This window comes from Aspergillus mulundensis (genome assembly GCF_003369625.1).
Source record: "Aspergillus mulundensis strain DSM 5745 chromosome Unknown scaffold_1, whole genome shotgun sequence".
Lineage (NCBI taxonomy): Eukaryota > Fungi > Ascomycota > Eurotiomycetes > Eurotiales > Aspergillaceae > Aspergillus > Aspergillus mulundensis.
Window position 1 is genome coordinate 672,587 of NW_020797889.1, and position 17,740 is coordinate 690,326.

Sequence of the window (17,740 nt, forward strand, 5' to 3'; positions counted from 1 at the left end):
TCTATCAACAAGACGCTCCCGCCAATGATAGCATCCACCCCGGTGCCAGCTATCTAGGCAGCTAGTGATATTTTAGTGTATCTACTATCCAGCCCGAGCTGAAAAGTGGCTACCGGCAATTCTCCTCCATATACAGGTGTGTGCCGCTCCTATCGACGCCGGTACACTGTGCTATCTCGGTAGTCGCTGTGTTCAAAATGCGCTTCCTCTGGTAAGTTTCTAGGTACCATCCGATCAATTCCAACATTGACCTTCAACAGCCTCCACGGAATCGGGAGCAACTCCCGCGTAAGTTCCAGCCGAACACCAAGAGCGACAATCTAACATCCTCTAGATCCTGCAACAGCAAACAGCAGCCATCAGATACGAACTGGGCAGCGCCCACACCTACGACTTCGTCGAGGGCACGATCCCATGGGACGCCGACCCAAAGCTCAAAGGCACCATGCTCGACGGCGAAAAGACGTTTACGTATCTTGAGCCCTCGAGCGCCGAGTCGTGTCTACGGGCCACAGAGCTCCTTGAGCAGTACGTGGCTGCGGAGGGGCCGTACGATGGGGTTATCGGGTTCAGCTTGGGGTCCATCCTAGCACTCTCATGGATGATCCAGCAGCGGCAAGAGAAGGGCATTGAGGGTTCACCTTTCAAAGTGGCAATCTTTTTCTCCAGCATCTTCCCGCTCCGCGACATGGATGCTTTGCGGCAGGGTCGCGTGGTCACTCTGGCTAGCATTCCCGAAGAGTGCCTTGATCTGCCTACCGCGCATATCTGGGGGGCGGAGGATGAGGGCCAGGAGCACGCGGAGAATACCTATCGCGCGTGCAAGGCCAGCACGAGATCGGTGTATGTGCATGGCAGGGGGCATGAGATCTCGACGGCACCTGACGACTTGATCAGCATGGTCAAGGTGATTAACCGGGCCATTGGACAGGTCTGTTCTTGATTGGAAACTTTCAACTATGCAAGGGAGATCCCAAAGTCAAATCGCGATCTGTACTCTGTACTCCGTACCCGACGTTAGTTCGCGATCTCCTGCGATTCTGCGAATGAGGCAGACCCATTTTTGAGTGCACATTACCGTACAGTAACCCACACTTCTGACATCGTTTCTGGTATCCATCACTCTGGAACGACAACAGAGATTAGCCAGAGTATGTGCTGCGCCATGCATGGGTCTCAAGCCAAGGAGTCGGACAGAACGCCTAAAGTTGAGGTGGCTGGCCTCCAACCTTGGGTGACGGGTCGCGGCTCAGCTGAAGGATCCCTGCAGGACACCTACCCCAAATACACCCCGTGGCCTGTATTGATTGTTACCCACTGGCTGACGCCCCATAGCGCTAACGGCCACTAGTTATTATGACCATACAATCACAAAGAGATTTGGAACAATAAGCAATAGGCTATGTAAATTATATGTAGTAAATAGTATCATAGACAAGAGAGGTTAAATTACAACTCTTTGCACCTAAAAGAGTTGATATAAGCGTTAAAAATAAGCGGAGAGAGTCGGATAATAAACTTGCTGTTTAGGTATTACATGGCGCTAGCAGCTTGCTAAGTGGGCCTCACCGTGTGGGTAACGATCGATGCAGGCCAGAGGGTGTAAAGCAAAAGCCTGTCAGCCAATGGTGGAGAACGTTCAGATCGCTCTGACAGCGCTTTGGCAGCGCTCAGGCGCCTCAGACAGTCTTACAGTAATTGAAATACTGCAACGCCTACCACTGAATTCCTCGCACCGTACGACAGTGATATCTGCAGTTCTTAGGATATCACAAAGTATCGGTGAAAGTATTTGGAATTCTCGTCATTTCTAGGAGCTCAAATTGTCTATATAAACCCTAGTTAGCTTCAGCTTTTGGATATCATCTCGCTCCTCATTCAATTCTCCAGTATCAGTTCGATCGACAGCTTTCCTTGTACGGTATTCGAAGGGCCTCAGAAAGCCGTTCCTAGTCCACCGCGCTAAATAAGAATAGATTGCGCATAGCAAGCCCCACGTAAGCTGAGAACTTTTAGACTTTTCCCCTCCATCAGCACTGCTTAGTGCCAAAATGAAGAAGTGCTTTGTGCAGCGCAGCAGCAGCAGAACGGCGCCTGCAAGGTTCTCCCTGTTGTTATTGTTGGGTGAGCCCAAAAAAAGGCTCAGATGACCTACTGAATACAATTGAGTTCTGCGCTCGTCAGCTATCGTAGTGAAAAATAGACTTCATCGATTGTTATAAGCTTGTTTGATGGCAAAAGTGGCGCAATTCTAAGACGCGCTTCGGGTGGCCGCTAGCTCGCCGAGTCGCCATGCTCAGCAGCCTCAGCTGAGGATCAACCTTGAACGCTTGCAGAATTCTTGAAGGATTACGTACGACAATGGCACAAGGTGGCGGCTTACTTGCATACTCCGTACTTGGGCCAAAGCAATGATCCTATGGTAGCTGAACAACTAAGATAGTAAATATGAGCCGCTGATTATGGGCTTCTGACGTGGAGAAAACTCGACATGTTAAACTTAAACGTGCGAAATTAAGATTCAGCAGGAAAAAGGTCTTGCTATCTCAGGCACTCCAGGTTTTCCGGCTACTTTCTGAACGCTCCTGTGCGAACTTCACCTCACCTAGAGATTTGGCCCTGGAAGGCGGCTTCCTTAGTTCTATCTTACGCCGTCGCCTGCCCAAGGCTAGCTGAAGATGGGTGTCCAAGACCACCACAGTGCAACTGATTTAGTACCATCCGATACCGCTCCGGAATTTCTCCACGGGCTTCAATTATGGGTTGTTGGCTTGGGGTATGTGTACTTGACAGCTCTCTCGCTCTGTCTCGCTCCCTGGCTAAAATCTGCCGGACCAGGTTATGTCTAGGTCTCTTCTTGCCGTCGTTAGAGGTCAGCATCGTGAGCACCTCGCTTGTCACCATCACCAATGACTTCCGCGGCTTTGATCAGAGCACCTGGGTCATCACCTCGTACCTGCTCACCTATACGGGTATGCTCTTTCCAACCCCAGGTACTGCCAGCTAAAGTATCCAGGGTTTCTCATGATCTGGTCCAAATGCGGTGACATCTTCGGCGTCAAAGCCTCTTTGCTGTGCTCGTTGGTTTTCTTCGTCGCCTTCAGCGGAGGATGTGGGGCCGCGCAGAGCATGAACCAGCTGTATGTGTTTCTCCGTCTTCAATTCCCGCCCTCAGACCTTGGGGCTAATGGATTGGTTCGAACAGGATTATCTGCAGGGCCTTCCAAGGAGTTGGAGCTTCCGGTGTCTACACTTTGACTCTCTTTTCGCTTCTGCGCCTGGTGCCCCAGAAGAAATATGACCTTATCGCCACCGTCGCCGCAGCCAATATGGCATTGGGGCTAGTGCTGGGGCCTTTGATCGGTGGAGCGATCAATATATCCGGCAGCTGGCGCTGGATATTCCTGCTCAAGTAGGTGGTCGAACAGAGAATCCTCGACGCTTAGCACTGACACACCTACCTATCAACAGTCTTCCAGCTGGCGCCGTGTCCTGGACTCTGCTTCTCGTCGCAATGCCAGGTGACTATCCGTACCTTCGTTCTTCGCAATCGTCACAATCGGGAACAAGTGCAGTGCAATCGAGACTGAGATCGACCACGGACACATTCCTCGCAAAGCAGAGATTATTCTTCCGCCAGGTCGATTTCCTTGGCGCTTTCCTGATCCTAGCTTTCTCGATGTTCATTATCGCCGCATTGCAAGAGGGAAACCTAAACTATGCATGGTCGTCAGCGCTCATCGTCAGCTTCATAGTCGTCTCGGGTGTTCTGTTGTTGGCGTTTCTTGCCTGGGAGTGGTTGGTCAGCCGGCGCCACAAATGGAAGATCCAGCCAATGTTGCCGTGGCGATTGACTCGAAACCGTGTCTTTCTAGGCGTGGCACTGTGAGCCGCTCTTTCTGAAACGCCCTGGAAGACTAACTGACGGTCATTACGTAGTGGTTTCCTCCTAACCGGTGCTCCATTAACGATCTGCGTCATAGAGCTTCCCCAGCGCTACCAGACAGTCAATGAGTCCTCACCCCTCGGCGCTGGCGTCAAACTCCTCGCCTATGCACTCAGCCAGCCCGTCGGTAGCTTCATCTGCTCGTCTTTGGCGGGTAGACTCAAAGTCCCCTTCGTATACATCATCATGGGTGGAGTCGTGCTCCAGATTGTTGGCCTGTTTCTCCTCTCGACAATCCCCACGACTATCCACGTATGGACAGGCCAGTTTGGATATGCCGTCCTTGCCGGGTTGGGTGTAGGCTTGGCAGTCACTGCCGTATATATCATGGTTCCTCTGGTTGTAGATGAAGGTGATCAGTCAATTGCATTGGGCACGGGACTGCAGTTGCGGATGCTGGGCGGGGCGTTGGGCGTCGCCATTGCAACGGCCATCTTGAACGATCATCTGCAGAGTGCGCTTAGACATGTAATATCTGGAGAGCAGCTGAGTGCTGTCCTGGAATCGCCGCAGGCCATCGGGTCGTTACGGCCGGAGGTACAAGTTCAGGTGAGGAGAATCTTCGGCGAGGCGTACAATTTGCAGATGAAAGCCGCTGGAGGCTTTTCAGCAGGTCAGATCTTGGCCGTCTTGCTTATCTGGAAGAAGGAGCAGGTGAGATTTGTGAGGGATGCGAGGTAGTTATTGCCCAAGCATTTCTTTTGCGGTTGGATGGATTCTTTCTTCGAAGTCATGTTGTGTAGTTGCTCCCTACACAGGTCGTTGAAGGAGCCAAATGTTCCGTTGAGCAGAAGAAGGGAGTGATGTTCTCGCATTGGATAGATGCTTTCAACCATCCAAAGTTGTACCGAAGTGTCATGTGCTCTGATATGGTCGATGCCCTATCGGAAAACCCTCTTGCCGGGTTCAAGTCCCAGAACAGTTAAGTTCTGTTTTCGTTCCTGACAAAAGGAATTTCAGTACCAGTAAACCTGTCTCGATTCATCAAACGTCCGACTCCGCTCGTAGCTCGCTTGCAAAGCACGATATTGCTCCAAGGGATTTTGATAACAAGTTTCCGGCGTTTCGTGTATGTGGTCGATGCCGAAAACCCGGTTTTTCGGGATTCAATGAAACCACCTGGCTAGTTGCTTCGCTTGGAGAAGATAAGCTCGTCGGAAGGCATGCACTGGCAGGGCTGCATACTGCGCTATGCCCATTGGGAAGAGTTAGCCGGTCTCCAGCTATCAACCAAGTTCGACTCCAGTTCAAGAGAGTCCTAACCACAATCTGTTAGACGTGCAGGGGGGAGATGGTACGCCTCAACAAGAACGTGGTAAGGGATCACATGCAGATAATATATCGACTGACAGCAACCATGGTCGGGAATAAAGCGAGACAAGATCTAGCGGCTTGAGCTTCTCTTGACGTGATAGTGGGCTGACGCAGGTCGAGTTCGAGTACGGGTCCCGTGCGGAATTTCCACATTTGGGGAAGGAGCATGGGCCAGGTCACATCGCTTGGCTTTCCAAGAATCCTTTGATTGCGATTCGCTATCAGGGAGCAGGACTTGAAGCTCGGACGGTGGTCGTTGTTGAATGTTGAGGGATTGCAGTGGCAAGCACGTGCTTGGCAACTCGACACCTCCAACCTCCAAACTCCAAACTCCCACGCTTCGGACCCCACGATGGCCTCACCATACCATGGATCTCGCGTTGGCCAACAGGAACCCTGCCAATCATCTCTCGCCAGATCCAACCCGATCCAAGTGCAATTTACCGACTCCCAGCCTTATCTCAACGAATCACCGTTGTTCGCAAATGACCTCCCGATTGCAAAAGCCCAGACCGTGCGGGCCATCGAATCACTCATCTCATCGATTGACAGCGAGATAAACCAACTGTCAGACAGGAAAGGGTCACTGAACAGTGAACACTGGGGTTGCGATTGGTTTTAAAGATGAGCCGAGTTTATCGCTCTGCTCTGGCTGGCCGACGGCGACCGATCCATTCCTCGACGGGGTAGCGCCCACATCGACCTCGTTTCATTCGCCTGTTCCTCGATCGCACGCACTGGCCAAGACACCAATTCCATGCGGAAAATGGCGCTCTCCGGGGTACACTTTTCCCCTCCGGGCTGGTTGCTCAATATCAGAGGCTATCGCGGCTCCGAATGGGCCTCCGTAATCTTAACGACGGTTGTTATCGGTGACAAGTGACAGCCGTCACTTTACGGATTCTCGAGTCATGATTTCTCCGATAAAAGTGAAGGATGCTGTCCGGACAACTCTCGCTGTGATGTTCGCCTCGATTTCGCCCTTGCATTCTCGCTACCAGGGCTGTCTTGCGGCACATTCTTGTGGACGGCACATAGGCCGGCTATTCTAGCGATTCGACGTCACACCAGCGGTGAAATTCCACCAGATTTCATTTTTTTCACCAGCGGCCAGCGACGATACCAAGACCAAGCTCAGCCACGCTCCCCTTTTTGTACGACACCCGACTCGAGCTCTTTGTTTGTGCTCTTGTCCTCTTACCATCTCTTTGTATCCGAAACCTTCTTTCGAACCAGATCTTCAACGGCGCAACGCTTCTACCTCGACCGACTTGATAGTGACTCGTCCGATCGACCGCACTGTTTTTCTCCGTTATCGTGCAGTTTCGAGCTCGATCCCCGCATAGCGGCAGCTGCACGTGCCCCTTCACCGGAACGGAGTCATGAACTACAATGTGACGACAGAGGCAGCACAAAATCGAACCGGTCGCATCTTTTTATACTGCACGTCCTAGAGCTGGGATTTCTTCTCGCTGGCCCCTGCCTGGGGCGGTCGATCCGCCAACGCAATGCAATCGATGCTTCAACCGCGAGGAATCTACTCGGCAGTCCCCCCCGATGTCCGCACGAGGCTTCAAGACAACCCTACGCTCTTAGTGAGCTGGTGGGCGACGGGGGTTTCCCTTGCCATCATCGTTACCAGAGTATGTGGCCGCTATGTTCGCATCGAGCGCCTTTTCCGCGAAGACAAGATCATGTTGGCTGGAATTATCCCTCTACTGGCAAGGATGGCGTTTGTGCATGTTGTTCTGCTATGGGGCACCAACAATACAAAAGTGGATGGTTTGACCGAGGAAGATATTCGGCGGAGGGAGGTTGGAAGCAGGCTGGTCCTTGCTGCCCGGATCTTTTATGCGATTTTGTAAGACTGGCTGAACTCTATTCCGCGATTGGCAGTGCTAACACGAGCAGTATTTGGGCCGCCAAGCTCACCGTCTGTGAGTTTCTCAATCGGATCGCCGGAATAACATGGCGACGATCAGTTCGCATCTTCCTCATCTTCGTATACTACTTCTTAGGGTCAACCTTGCTCGCTGTCGTGGTTGCGACTCTCGCCGAATGTCAGCCGTTCACACATCACTGGCAGGTCGTACCAGACCCAGGCCCGAGCTGTCGCTCTGGGTATGCCAACGTCATAACCATGGGAGCCTGCGATATTATCACCGATCTGCTCCTCGTCGGATTTCCGATCTTCATCATCCTGCGGACGACCATGGCTTTGAAACGGAAGATTACTCTCATTCTTCTGTTCGCTCTCTCCTTGATACTCGTTGTTATCACCAGTTACCGGGTGCCTGCAGTAATCTCACACAAAGGCTCTCAACAATATCGATCACTCCTAGCATCCCTTGAAATATTAGCCGCTACTGCGGTGTCCAATGTGGTGGTCATAAGTTCATTCGTGAGGGACAAAGGCGTCAAAAAGATCAAGTACAAGAACAGCTTAGCCTCTGCCTCGGTCAACGAGAATCTTGACCAGAGCTCCGCCCGCCGTACAACTATCACTCATCACCAATGGGGAAGCGACTCCGACCTCGCACGCGATCTGGGTATTCGTCTTGACCCTGACCTATACACTAGTGAGCCCTCAGAACCGCGCCCAGCCCCCATGGCCACTGGTGGTCTCGATCCGAATTGGTCATTCAGCCAGCAAACAACCGAATTTGACGACGACCATTCCTCCGGCAATAGCCTGGATATCAAAGTCAGTCCGCACGAATATCTACGCTCAAATAAAACCACCCACGGCCAGAGCCCACCCGAGAGCTCACACGACCAAGTCCCTATCTTTGACGTCGGCGGTCTCCTCACTCAACCTACGCCTCCATCCACAAGCCATAATAACAACCACAACCCTCAAATCAATCTTTCTCCCGCGAATCAAACCAGTAACTCAGGCGACCCCATCCTCCGCGACGTAGGCGGATTACTTTCAGACTCAGGCGACCTATCTCCCCTAACAACATCACCCTCACAACACACTTTACATTCCTCAATCAACACCCCGCGCACAGGTGGACTCCGCCGCGGCTCGCAACAAGGCCGGCGGCGCTCAAGCGTGCATTTCAGCGATCAACCGGATTCTTCTGTCCCCTCATCGCGAACTCAATCAGGCGTCTCAGCAACGATATTTGAGAACGCGGACGAGTTCGAGCTCCAGGATGTGGGGGGTCTGCTTTCGAGGAGTCGGGACGGCGCATGACTGATACACGACTGATGTGGTTCCTGATGTATGAGTAGGTTGGTTGCATTATTGGCATGCATTACTCATGATGCCCACGATTTTTGTCTTAGCGATGGCGTTCTGGATGGACATGTTGGATTTTTGGGAAATTATCTACGGTTTACATATTTGCATATATGTAAACAAAACATACTTAATTATATCATTGAAAAGATCACTAGAAAAGCGCACTTCCAGATAAGTCTCGGGTACCTAGTTCTGGACTTGCGAGTCAGATGACGGTTATATATATCCACCACTCCGAGCTTCCCTGTCCGTTTACCATGTACAACTCCCCTACAACCCATACTCCGCCTTAATAATATCCGCCGCCCTCTCCGCAACGGCGTAAACAATACTCGTCAAATGCCCACTAATCTGCGCCGGCAGGATAGACGCATCGATAACCCTGACGTTCTCGGTCCCATACACAAGCAGATTCCTATCGACCACGCCCCCGAGTTCTTTAGGCAGCATTGCCGCTGTTCCGACGAGATGGTGATTTGGTGTGACTGCACGCAATGTCAGCAAAGATAACATGATGTTGAGGACACGGTGGGGGGGCAAACGTACAAGAACCCCGTATCCACCCCTCCCACTCGGCACCCGTTGCATTGGCAGGTACATCTTGCATACTCGGCTGCACTCGTTCCCCCACAAGCGAGCTCACCGGCTCCATACCCCAGAAACGACGCACGATCTCGGCGCTCCGTACCTGTACCTCCGCGTCCCAGGTTATATTGAGATAATTGGGGTTGATAGACGGATAGACATGCGGGTTGGAGGATGTAATGTGGACATTTCCCCTTGAGAAGGGGAGGAGGATGAAGAATGCGCTTCCGACATTGCTCCCTATTCCGGTTGTTAGGATCTCGATGAGGGGGACGTCCTGGTTGAAGATTAGGGAGTGCTGGATTCTGTATAACTGTTCGAGTGAGGCAGCGGAGATTGCGCTGTGCGTGGTGTTGGCGGTTTGCGCGGCCCATAGTGGCAGCTGTGCTGATGTCTCGTCTGCGACTGTATCTATGTCGGATCCGAAGATGTCGGATGCGCTGAGGTATGTTACGTAGGGGACGAACCCGGTGAATGTTAGATTAGAAGCGTACGCTATGAAGTTGTTCGGCTGGTCGATGGCGTTTTCTCCGACGGCTGGGAGGGGGATCTTTGTGGTTATGTTGAGGGGCTCTAGGATCCTGCTTGTGTCTTAGTATGTGCTTCTTCACGATGAGGTAGGGAGATGTGCTAAGCAGGGGTCGAGGGTAATGCGTACTCCGGATTTCCAACACCAGAAAGTTCCAGAATCGCGGGTGATCTGATAGATCCAGCTGAGAGGATGACTTCTCTCTTCGCATAGAGAGTTGCGATGTCGCCATTTGACGCTGTATATTCCACTCCCTGTGCCCTGGTCAGACTCGCCCCTTTCTCATTCATATCATTGTCATCATCCGCCCACAATATCCTCCTCACCTTCCCCTGCAGCATAGCCAGATTTCCCCTCTCCCGAACGGGATAATAATAAGCTCTCGCAGCATCACACCTGACATTCTCCTCACGGATCAACGTCTGCGGCCAGACGAAGAAGCCCCTGAGAACCCCACCATTGACATCGGGGTTGAAAGGTACATCCAAATTTTGCCATGTCTGCTTGACCCGCGACGCAAACGAGCCGTTCTGCAGACCGTACTGGTAGGATACCTGCACAGGACCGGAGTCGCCATGGTAGCTGTCTATAAACGATGCTCCCGCGGCAGTTTGGGCTGGAGTTGGTGGTGAGAAGGACTCGGATTTGAGGTGGTAGGGCCAGAGGGACGCCCACGTCCAGTTCTCATTGCCGGCTGTTTCCCATGCGTCGATTTGGGAGGCTTCGGCGCGGATGTATGTCATTCCTAGGATTCGTCAGTCATAGCGAACTAATCACCAATTTAACTAGGAATGTCATGGAACTGATTCGGTAGGCAAACAGACCATTTATTACACTCGTTCCGCCCCACGCCCGTCCGGCATGGTACTCCATCTGCCTATTGTCCGCATTCCCCTCCGGCGTCGTCTGGTACACCCAATCGATATGCGAGTTCAGGCCCGGACTAGCGCCAAAGGTTTTGACGCTGGTAACGTTGGGGTTATCCCCTTCATCTTGTCCTGCTTCAATTACGGCGATGGTAAGCTCTGCGATCTCGGATAGCCTGTTTGCGACTGCTAGCCCGGCTGTTCCGCCGCCGACGATTATGAAGTCGAATGTGTCTTGTAACGATGAGGGTAACGTTTGACATGAAATTGCCGGGATCGTGTAGAAGGTATATGTTAAGGCAGCTAAGATCTTATGGTGCATGGTTGTGGTTCGTCTGCGGTGCACCTGCAAGGACGGTTGTGCGAGTGCTACTGAAGGGTTCGACACGAGGTTGGTGAATACTCAGAGAGTAGATTGATATCGAAGAGAATGTACCTATTAACAGAGTAAGCATCGTCAATATATACCAGGCTATTACTAGGAACCCCGCATTCCAGTTCAGTGGATAGTACTCCGTATGTGACCCATCATGGAACCCAGCCAGGCACGTCCATTCGCGTTACACAAGGCAGCGCAGTATATCAACCAAAGCAGTTAGCCGACCAAGATCGCAAGCACCACTGCCGCCTTGGCATTACAAGAACCAAAAATCAGGAACAAAAGAATACATTTTGATATATCAGTGACAGTTGCGTACTGTACAGGACACGCTTCAGCTTCATCCTCCCCGCTCACCGTATCTATCTATTAAATCACCACAGACAAAACAAGGCATCAAATCGGCAGACACAAAGGAAAACGCATAATCTAGCTATGCATTTAGTAAGTGTTTCGGCTCATGTCCGATCGGAGACGGTTGTAGTCGAGGATACCCTCGATGCTGCCGACGGCGCTCAGGGCGATATCCTGATCCCACAGCTTGCGGTTGGCAAAGTCCATGACGTGCTTCTCGGTGATCTGTCCGATTGTGCGCTCGATGTCCTCGGGGGAGAGGCGGCGGCCGGTGGTGATGATCTGGCGACCAATGTCTTCGGCAACGGCGGTGGTACCGTCGAGGGAAAGGAGGATGGAAGCCTTGAGCTGGGCCTTGGCGCGCTCGACCTCGGCGGCGGTGACGTTGAAGGACAGACGAGACCACTCGCGGAGAGCGAAGTGGATGAGGTCGTCAACCTTGGTCAGGTTCTCGGAGACAAGGTAGATACCCCAGAGACTGCACAATTAGCAACTTTCAAACCTCAATAAGAACAACAAGGAAAGGCTTACCCAGTGTCGCTGTAGCTGGTGGAGAAGCTCATGAAGCTGTTGGCGAGGTTGTTGCGCTCAACGAAGGAGCTGAGCTTGCTGCCAAGGTAGGGGGAGTTGCCCATGGCACGGTCCCAGTTACCGACGATGGCCTGGGCGACAAGGGCAGTGAAGTAGTCGTCATCCTTCCAGCTGACACCCTCAACGGCAAGGGCGATGTGGGCAGTGGGGAGGGTGTCGTCACGGACACGGACCTCGGATCCGATGAAGTCGGGCTGGCGCTTCTGCTCAGCGGTGAGGGCGGCGAGGGCGGAGGTAGGGGGCTTGCTGGGGAGAGAACCGAAGTGTTGCTCAGCGAGCTTGACGAGTTGCTCGTGGGGGATACCGCCAGCACCGACGAGGACCATGCGGTCGGCAGTGTAGTTGGTCTTGATGTAGTCGGTCAGGTTGTCGCGGGTGATGGTCTGGATGTTCTCCTTGGGGCCGAGGATGGTGCGGCCGAGGGGCTGGTGCTGGTAAGCGGTAGCGTGGAGGTGGTCGAAGACAACCTCCTCGAGCTGCTTGTCAACCTCCTCCTGCTCGCGGAGGATCACGTCCCTCTCGCGCTCAATGGCAGCGGGCTCGAGCTTGGAGTTCTGCAGAATATCGGCGAGGATATCGACGGCCTTGGGGACATCGTTGTTGAAGGACTTGGCGTAGTAGACAGTGTTTTCCCTCTAGGAATATTGTTAGCTGAAATGACGCAAAACATCGTTCGATCCTTCGATCCGAGCGTACCGATGTGTAGGCGTTGAGGTGAGCGCCCATGTTCTCGATCTCGAGCTCCAATTGGTGCTGGGAGCGCTTGCTGGTGCCCTGTAACCTGTTAGCTGTTACTCATTAGTGTCCATTCAAGCTACACACCTTGAAGGCAAGGTGCTCCAGGAAGTGCGCGGTTCCGTTGGTCTTGTCAGTCTCTGCCCGGCTACCGGCGTCGATCCAGACACCGACGGTTGACGTCTGGGCCCATGGGGAGTAGTCGGTGGCGATCTATAGCCGTTAGCACCTCGAGGACACGATCTCGTACACCAATGCGTCATCGTACCGTGAAACCGTTGGAGAGGGTGGTGGACTGGGTGGTGGACGGGAGGGCGACGGGGGAAGCAAAGCCACGCTTGACGGGCTGAATGGACTTCAGGGCGGCGCGACTGCGCAGAGCCTGGTTGAAGTTGTACGCTAGGCGCCGAGAAGCCATTGTGAGGAGATAAAAAGTGGGTGTGGAGAGGGGAGGAGGTAGAGTAGAGGATGATGAGGCAGCGACCCTGGAGTTGCGAGGTTGAAGTTCGGAAGTCAAATTGTTCGCCAGCCAGCCAGCCAATCACATGACCCGCTTTTCCAACGCCGCTCCGACACTTTCCTATGCCCAGCTACATCATCAACCCATCTTGGCTGGTGCTGTTGTGACATTGTCAAATTACTCGTCTATTTCAATGCCTATCTAAACTGACTAGCATACCGCCGCACATTCTCAATCATCGGAATATCCGCCGAAAATCCCAAACTCAGCGCCCGAGCCGGGTTAAAATGCGGCGACCACGTCTGCACAATCCGATCAATATCCGCGTCGTACTTCTCCTCGACCAGCGCCCGCCTCTCGCTGCCACCAACCTCCTCCAACGCATCCAGCATCTCCTGCACACTAACCACAAGCCCAGGAAGGTTCACAGACCTCGAATCACCAAACGCCTCGCCAGGGACACTAGCCGCATGGATCAAGTTCTTGACAACCGTATACGGCGAGCAAACCCACATCTCCGTCTCCCTGCTAACCGGCAGAACCGCCTTCTCTCCATGAAACGGCTCGCGAATGATCCCACTCGCAAAGCTGCTCGCTGCCTGTGTAGGCTTTCCCGCTCGCACAGTCACCGTGGGCAGACGCACAGCACGGCCGTCAATGAACCCACGGCGCGAGTAGTCATTGAGCAGCAGCTCGATCATGAGCTTCTGCGTGCCGTATGATGACGAGGGCACGGGTGGGAAGTTTGTCTCGTCGATGACGAAGCCCTTGGGCGCGAGTCCGTAGACTGCTAGGCTAGATGTAAAGACGACTTTGACGCCGGGCTGGACGGCGCGCAGCCGGTCGAGGATGTACCGGGTTGCGTCGAGGTTGACTCGCACCCCGAGCTCGAAGTTGGCCTCTGCGCCGCTGGACATGATTCCGTGGAGCAGGTAGACGGTGTCGTAGCGGTTGGACGCGGTGAAGACCTCGTCGACGACTTCGGGCAAAGTAAGATCGGCTTGTACGCACTTTGCTCGCGATGCATGCTGTGATGCGGAGGCAGGGACGCTGGGTACTACGACGTCTGCCAGTGTCACCGTTAGATCTGGCGAGCTGGTAAGGAGGGCAGATGCTAGTTCCTGGCCGACATAGCCACCTGCACCGGTAATAAGAATCGACATGTTGACTATCTTGAGGAATGATGAATGACTGAAGAATGTCCAATATAATGAGACAGTTTTGAGCCTTCAAGGTCTTTAAGTACACTTCCTGCGGGGCATCCCCAGGGTTTATCCCCGCCCTGCACTCTTATGCCTGCCTCCCTTCAATGCAAAGGTAAACTGTGATTAGCCGGTGTCATGAACGTCCCGCAGCAATTCCGAAGTCGAATCAGTCGGGCAACAGTCCGACTACCGAACTGGCATGATGCGAGAGTTGGGACCGGCGCAAGTCCGAGATCTTCGACTACACAGAATTCCTCGGGTAGTAGGCCTGAACTTGAAGAGAAAATGAATTAACTCCATGCGTTACATGTCCAGAAACACATCTAAATTCCTGATGACATAGAACAAAAAGCGAAACAGATCAAGAAAAATCGTAGCACACTCGACGCCAGGACAGAGCACAAGAATTAAGACATGAGAGGGAAAAGAAAAAACCGTTACAAAAGACACCTGCTTTTTAGGCTTTTACGACGAGCGACTGTAGATACCAGAGACGATACAGTGGTCTCGCTCGAAGGGCTCCAGGGTCAGCTGCTCCTTGGGCTTGATCTTCTCCTCTCTCATCTTCTGGACCTCACGGGCGAACACAACCTCGGGCTTGGCCGTGCTGTCGATACAGCTGGCCTTGACGGAGATGATGACACCACCGCCGGACTTGAGGAACATGTGGGCGTTCAGGCCGACGATACGGGCCTGGTCGGGCTGGGCAACGTCGGCGAAGATGACGTCGACCATGGGGACGAGCATACGGTAGCGGAGAGGGTGACGGGCATCCTCGACGATGGGGATGACGTTGGTGCGGTGAGTAGCCATGCCGATCAGGTCACGGCCGGAACGGTGGGAGAATTCGACAGCGTAGACGTTTCCGGTAGGGCCGACGATATCAGCAACGTGACTGACGGAGGTACCGCTGGCGGAACCAAGGTAGAGAACCTTGGAGCCGGGGCGCATGTAGATGTCGTCGAGACCACCGAGGATACCGGCAGCTAGCTTAGAACGGAAAGGGTTCCAGACGCGGTACTCGGTCTTGGTGACAGCTCCATCCTCGGCCGCGGGGCCCTCAACAGCAATGCGCTTCTCGCCGTAGACAGCCTCGCCAGGGGTCAAGTTCTTGGTAACGAGCAAATCTTCCTTGCCACCGCGGGCAACGAAAACACCGGCGTGACGGTGAGGTTCCTTGAAATCGAGTTAACAGGTGCTAGGCTATCGTACGGCCTGCAAATCACTCACAATGATGACCTTGGCACCGCCCTTAGCACCGGCACCACCTCCCCGGCCACCACCGCGACCACCACGTCCACCACGGCCGCCGCGAGGAGCACCACGACCACCTCCACGGCCACGGGGAGCACCACCGCCGAAACCACCTGAGCCGACGAAGAAACTGATTAGCGAATGCTCCTGTCAAGGAGAGACTGGAGGGTGTACGAGTCGCACTGTGCCTCAGGTCGATCTAGTCACCGAGCATCCGCAGACGCTGAGCCAGACTGACTTCGAGAACACAGCACGCTGGCAGGCTCCAGTCTCTCATGATTGTAGCTCGGTCACAAACCTCGACCACCACCACGGCCACCACCGCGACCACCACGGTCACCGAATCCACCACGGCCACGAGGCGCACCACGGCCGCCACGGCCACCACCGCGATCACCGAAACCCATTATGATATGTAAATTGAGGTTGTGTAGGAAGGTTTAATCGAAATCGGAGCCGCTGGAAGAGGCTACCGGAAGAGCTATGGCGAGAAGAGTTCGGAGGGTGAAGGGATCACTCGAAGGGCGATGAACGTCAGATGCGATAAGGAGACGTCGTTGAGATGAAAAGTTCACGAAGATTTCACGCCCGCACTGGCAGTCAAGATTCGGGGAAGGCCGTGGAGCTCGTCGTTGTTGCGGTCGAGTTTTTTCGCCAGACTTTGGGATTCGGATCTTTCGAAAATTTAGGCGCTAGTCCGTTCAGGGACTAGACTGTTAAGCTCTGTGGGCGCTGAGTCATGTGACTATAGACGAGATCACATGATGTGCCAAGAGCTGGCAGACGCCCCTCGGGATAATTTCGGGCTCGCTCAGTTTTAGTTTATCGCCAGAGCACTTGATCGGATGGTCTTTTGAAAGCCATCGATCTCAGCTTCATACGGAGTAGTCGTGCGCTCTGCGACATTTCTTCAAACTCTCTCTTATATACATCGGGCTTCTAAGTCCCGGATAGAATCTCTTAGAGAGATAGTCTACTAGTATCAGGCCCTTTGTATACCGTACTGACTAGTAAAGCTATTAATTAAATACTATAAAAGAGAATAAAAAAAAAAGCAAGTTATTTATTAAAAGCTAAAGCTACCTAGGGGTTTATATAAATAATTTAAGTTTTTAAAAACTTATTAATAGCCTAATTTCTTTACTAAAATAGTAAGGTATTAAGCGCCTTATTTTTTTATATTAACACGGCATGTAAAGGTATTAATAAATAAAAACTTTATTAAAATAAAAAATTTTTATTTTTAGCTAATACACCCCCTTAATACCTACTAAATACTAAAAATAAGGCTAGAAATATTTACTAAACCAAGTATTTTAATAAATTTATAATATTATTATTTAGTAAGTAGCTTAATAAGGCTATTTATAATTATTTAATTTATAAAAGTTTATTTAATCTTAAGATTTTTATGCTAAACTTTTTATTAAAACTATAAGTTATAAATATTAATATACTAAAGTTTTAATTAATATTAAATATTAAAGCTAGTAAAAATATTAATAATTTATTTATTATTATATTAAACTAAGAAATAATATTAAAAATTAAATTATATTAAATTAAAAACCTAGTACTACTAGTAAGTTACTTTAAAGGTTTTAAATAAAATAAGTAATTTTATTTTAATTATTAAAGTTATAACTAAGCACTACTTTATAACTTTTTATTTAATTAAATTATTATATAGCTTATAAATATAGCCTATATTAAAAAAGTAATTAAATTAATTAATAAAAGCTATATTAAAGTAGGCCTTATAAAAATTATATACCTTTAAAATAAGCTTATTTTTAAAGCTATTTAAACTAGAGTATTTAAGGGCTATAAAGCATGTATTATAAAAATAAAAAATAAGTTAATTTATTATATATTAATAATAATCCACTGGATTAACTAGGTATTTTAATAATTAATTAATAATATAAAAAATATTTAAATAGGTAAGCATGCTTGTATATTTAATTAAGCTAACTTTAAATCTTATTTTTTTAATTTATTAAGGTATTATAGTATTAAAGTTTAAATAAAACTTACTAAAAAAAAGAAAAAATATTTTTAAAGGTTAAATTATTATATTTAAGTAAAATTAGTTTATAATTACTTTAATATAAAAGTTTTAATATAACCAAACCTTATATTTTTTTTTATTTTAAATAATTTAAACTTTTAAAAATTATTTTATTTTACTAAAATGCTGGAGCTTGTACTTTACTATTAATTTTTTTTTTAAAAGTAGTTATAGTAGCTTGGCCTTTTTTAATAAAAAGGT

General features: G+C 50.6%; 7 protein-coding genes across 7 annotated transcripts; 3 read left to right on the forward strand and 4 right to left on the reverse strand.

Annotated features, from left to right (window-relative positions):
- Window positions 1-197: 197 nt before the first annotated feature.
- On the forward strand, window positions 198-1,351 carry DSM5745_01756 (uncharacterized protein; the record flags this gene model as incomplete). Its single annotated transcript, XM_026743772.1, has 4 exons — window positions 198-211; window positions 261-288; window positions 335-931; window positions 1,022-1,351. The coding sequence occupies 4 exons, from the start codon at window positions 198-200 to the stop codon at window positions 1,349-1,351; spliced, it is 969 nt and encodes a 322-aa protein (XP_026606935.1).
- A 1,327-nt stretch (window positions 1,352-2,678) lies between these two features.
- DSM5745_01757 (uncharacterized protein) lies at window positions 2,679-4,872 on the forward strand (the record flags this gene model as incomplete). Its single annotated transcript, XM_026743773.1, has 7 exons — window positions 2,679-2,776; window positions 2,839-2,972; window positions 3,017-3,140; window positions 3,206-3,412; window positions 3,472-3,885; window positions 3,940-4,600; window positions 4,705-4,872. The coding sequence occupies 7 exons, from the start codon at window positions 2,679-2,681 to the stop codon at window positions 4,870-4,872; spliced, it is 1,806 nt and encodes a 601-aa protein (XP_026606936.1).
- A 1,905-nt stretch (window positions 4,873-6,777) lies between these two features.
- On the forward strand, window positions 6,778-8,462 carry DSM5745_01758 (putative integral membrane protein Pth11-like; the record flags this gene model as incomplete). Its single annotated transcript, XM_026743774.1, has 2 exons — window positions 6,778-7,121; window positions 7,172-8,462. 2 exons carry the CDS (start codon window positions 6,778-6,780, stop codon window positions 8,460-8,462), a joined length of 1,635 nt encoding a protein of 544 aa, XP_026606937.1.
- Window positions 8,463-8,780: 318 nt separating this feature from the next.
- On the reverse strand, window positions 8,781-10,812 carry DSM5745_01759 (GMC family oxidoreductase; the record flags this gene model as incomplete). Its single annotated transcript, XM_026743775.1, has 4 exons — window positions 8,781-8,995; window positions 9,057-9,676; window positions 9,754-10,369; window positions 10,449-10,812. The coding sequence occupies 4 exons, from the start codon at window positions 10,810-10,812 to the stop codon at window positions 8,781-8,783; spliced, it is 1,815 nt and encodes a 604-aa protein (XP_026606938.1).
- A 498-nt stretch (window positions 10,813-11,310) lies between these two features.
- Window positions 11,311-12,967, reverse strand: DSM5745_01760 (mitochondrial processing peptidase; the record flags this gene model as incomplete). The annotated part of the gene is made up of 5 exons (XM_026743776.1): window positions 11,311-11,701; window positions 11,755-12,449; window positions 12,511-12,588; window positions 12,637-12,762; window positions 12,818-12,967. The coding sequence occupies 5 exons, from the start codon at window positions 12,965-12,967 to the stop codon at window positions 11,311-11,313; spliced, it is 1,440 nt and encodes a 479-aa protein (XP_026606939.1).
- A 239-nt stretch (window positions 12,968-13,206) lies between these two features.
- Window positions 13,207-14,172, reverse strand: DSM5745_01761 (SDR family oxidoreductase; the record flags this gene model as incomplete). The annotated part of the gene is made up of 1 exon (XM_026743777.1): window positions 13,207-14,172. The coding sequence occupies one exon, from the start codon at window positions 14,170-14,172 to the stop codon at window positions 13,207-13,209; it is 966 nt and encodes a 321-aa protein (XP_026606940.1).
- A 507-nt stretch (window positions 14,173-14,679) lies between these two features.
- DSM5745_01762 (rRNA 2'-O-methyltransferase fibrillarin family protein) lies at window positions 14,680-15,875 on the reverse strand (the record flags this gene model as incomplete). Its single annotated transcript, XM_026743778.1, has 3 exons — window positions 14,680-15,390; window positions 15,445-15,581; window positions 15,767-15,875. 3 exons carry the CDS (start codon window positions 15,873-15,875, stop codon window positions 14,680-14,682), a joined length of 957 nt encoding a protein of 318 aa, XP_026606941.1.
- Between the last annotated feature and the right edge of the window lie 1,865 nt (window positions 15,876-17,740).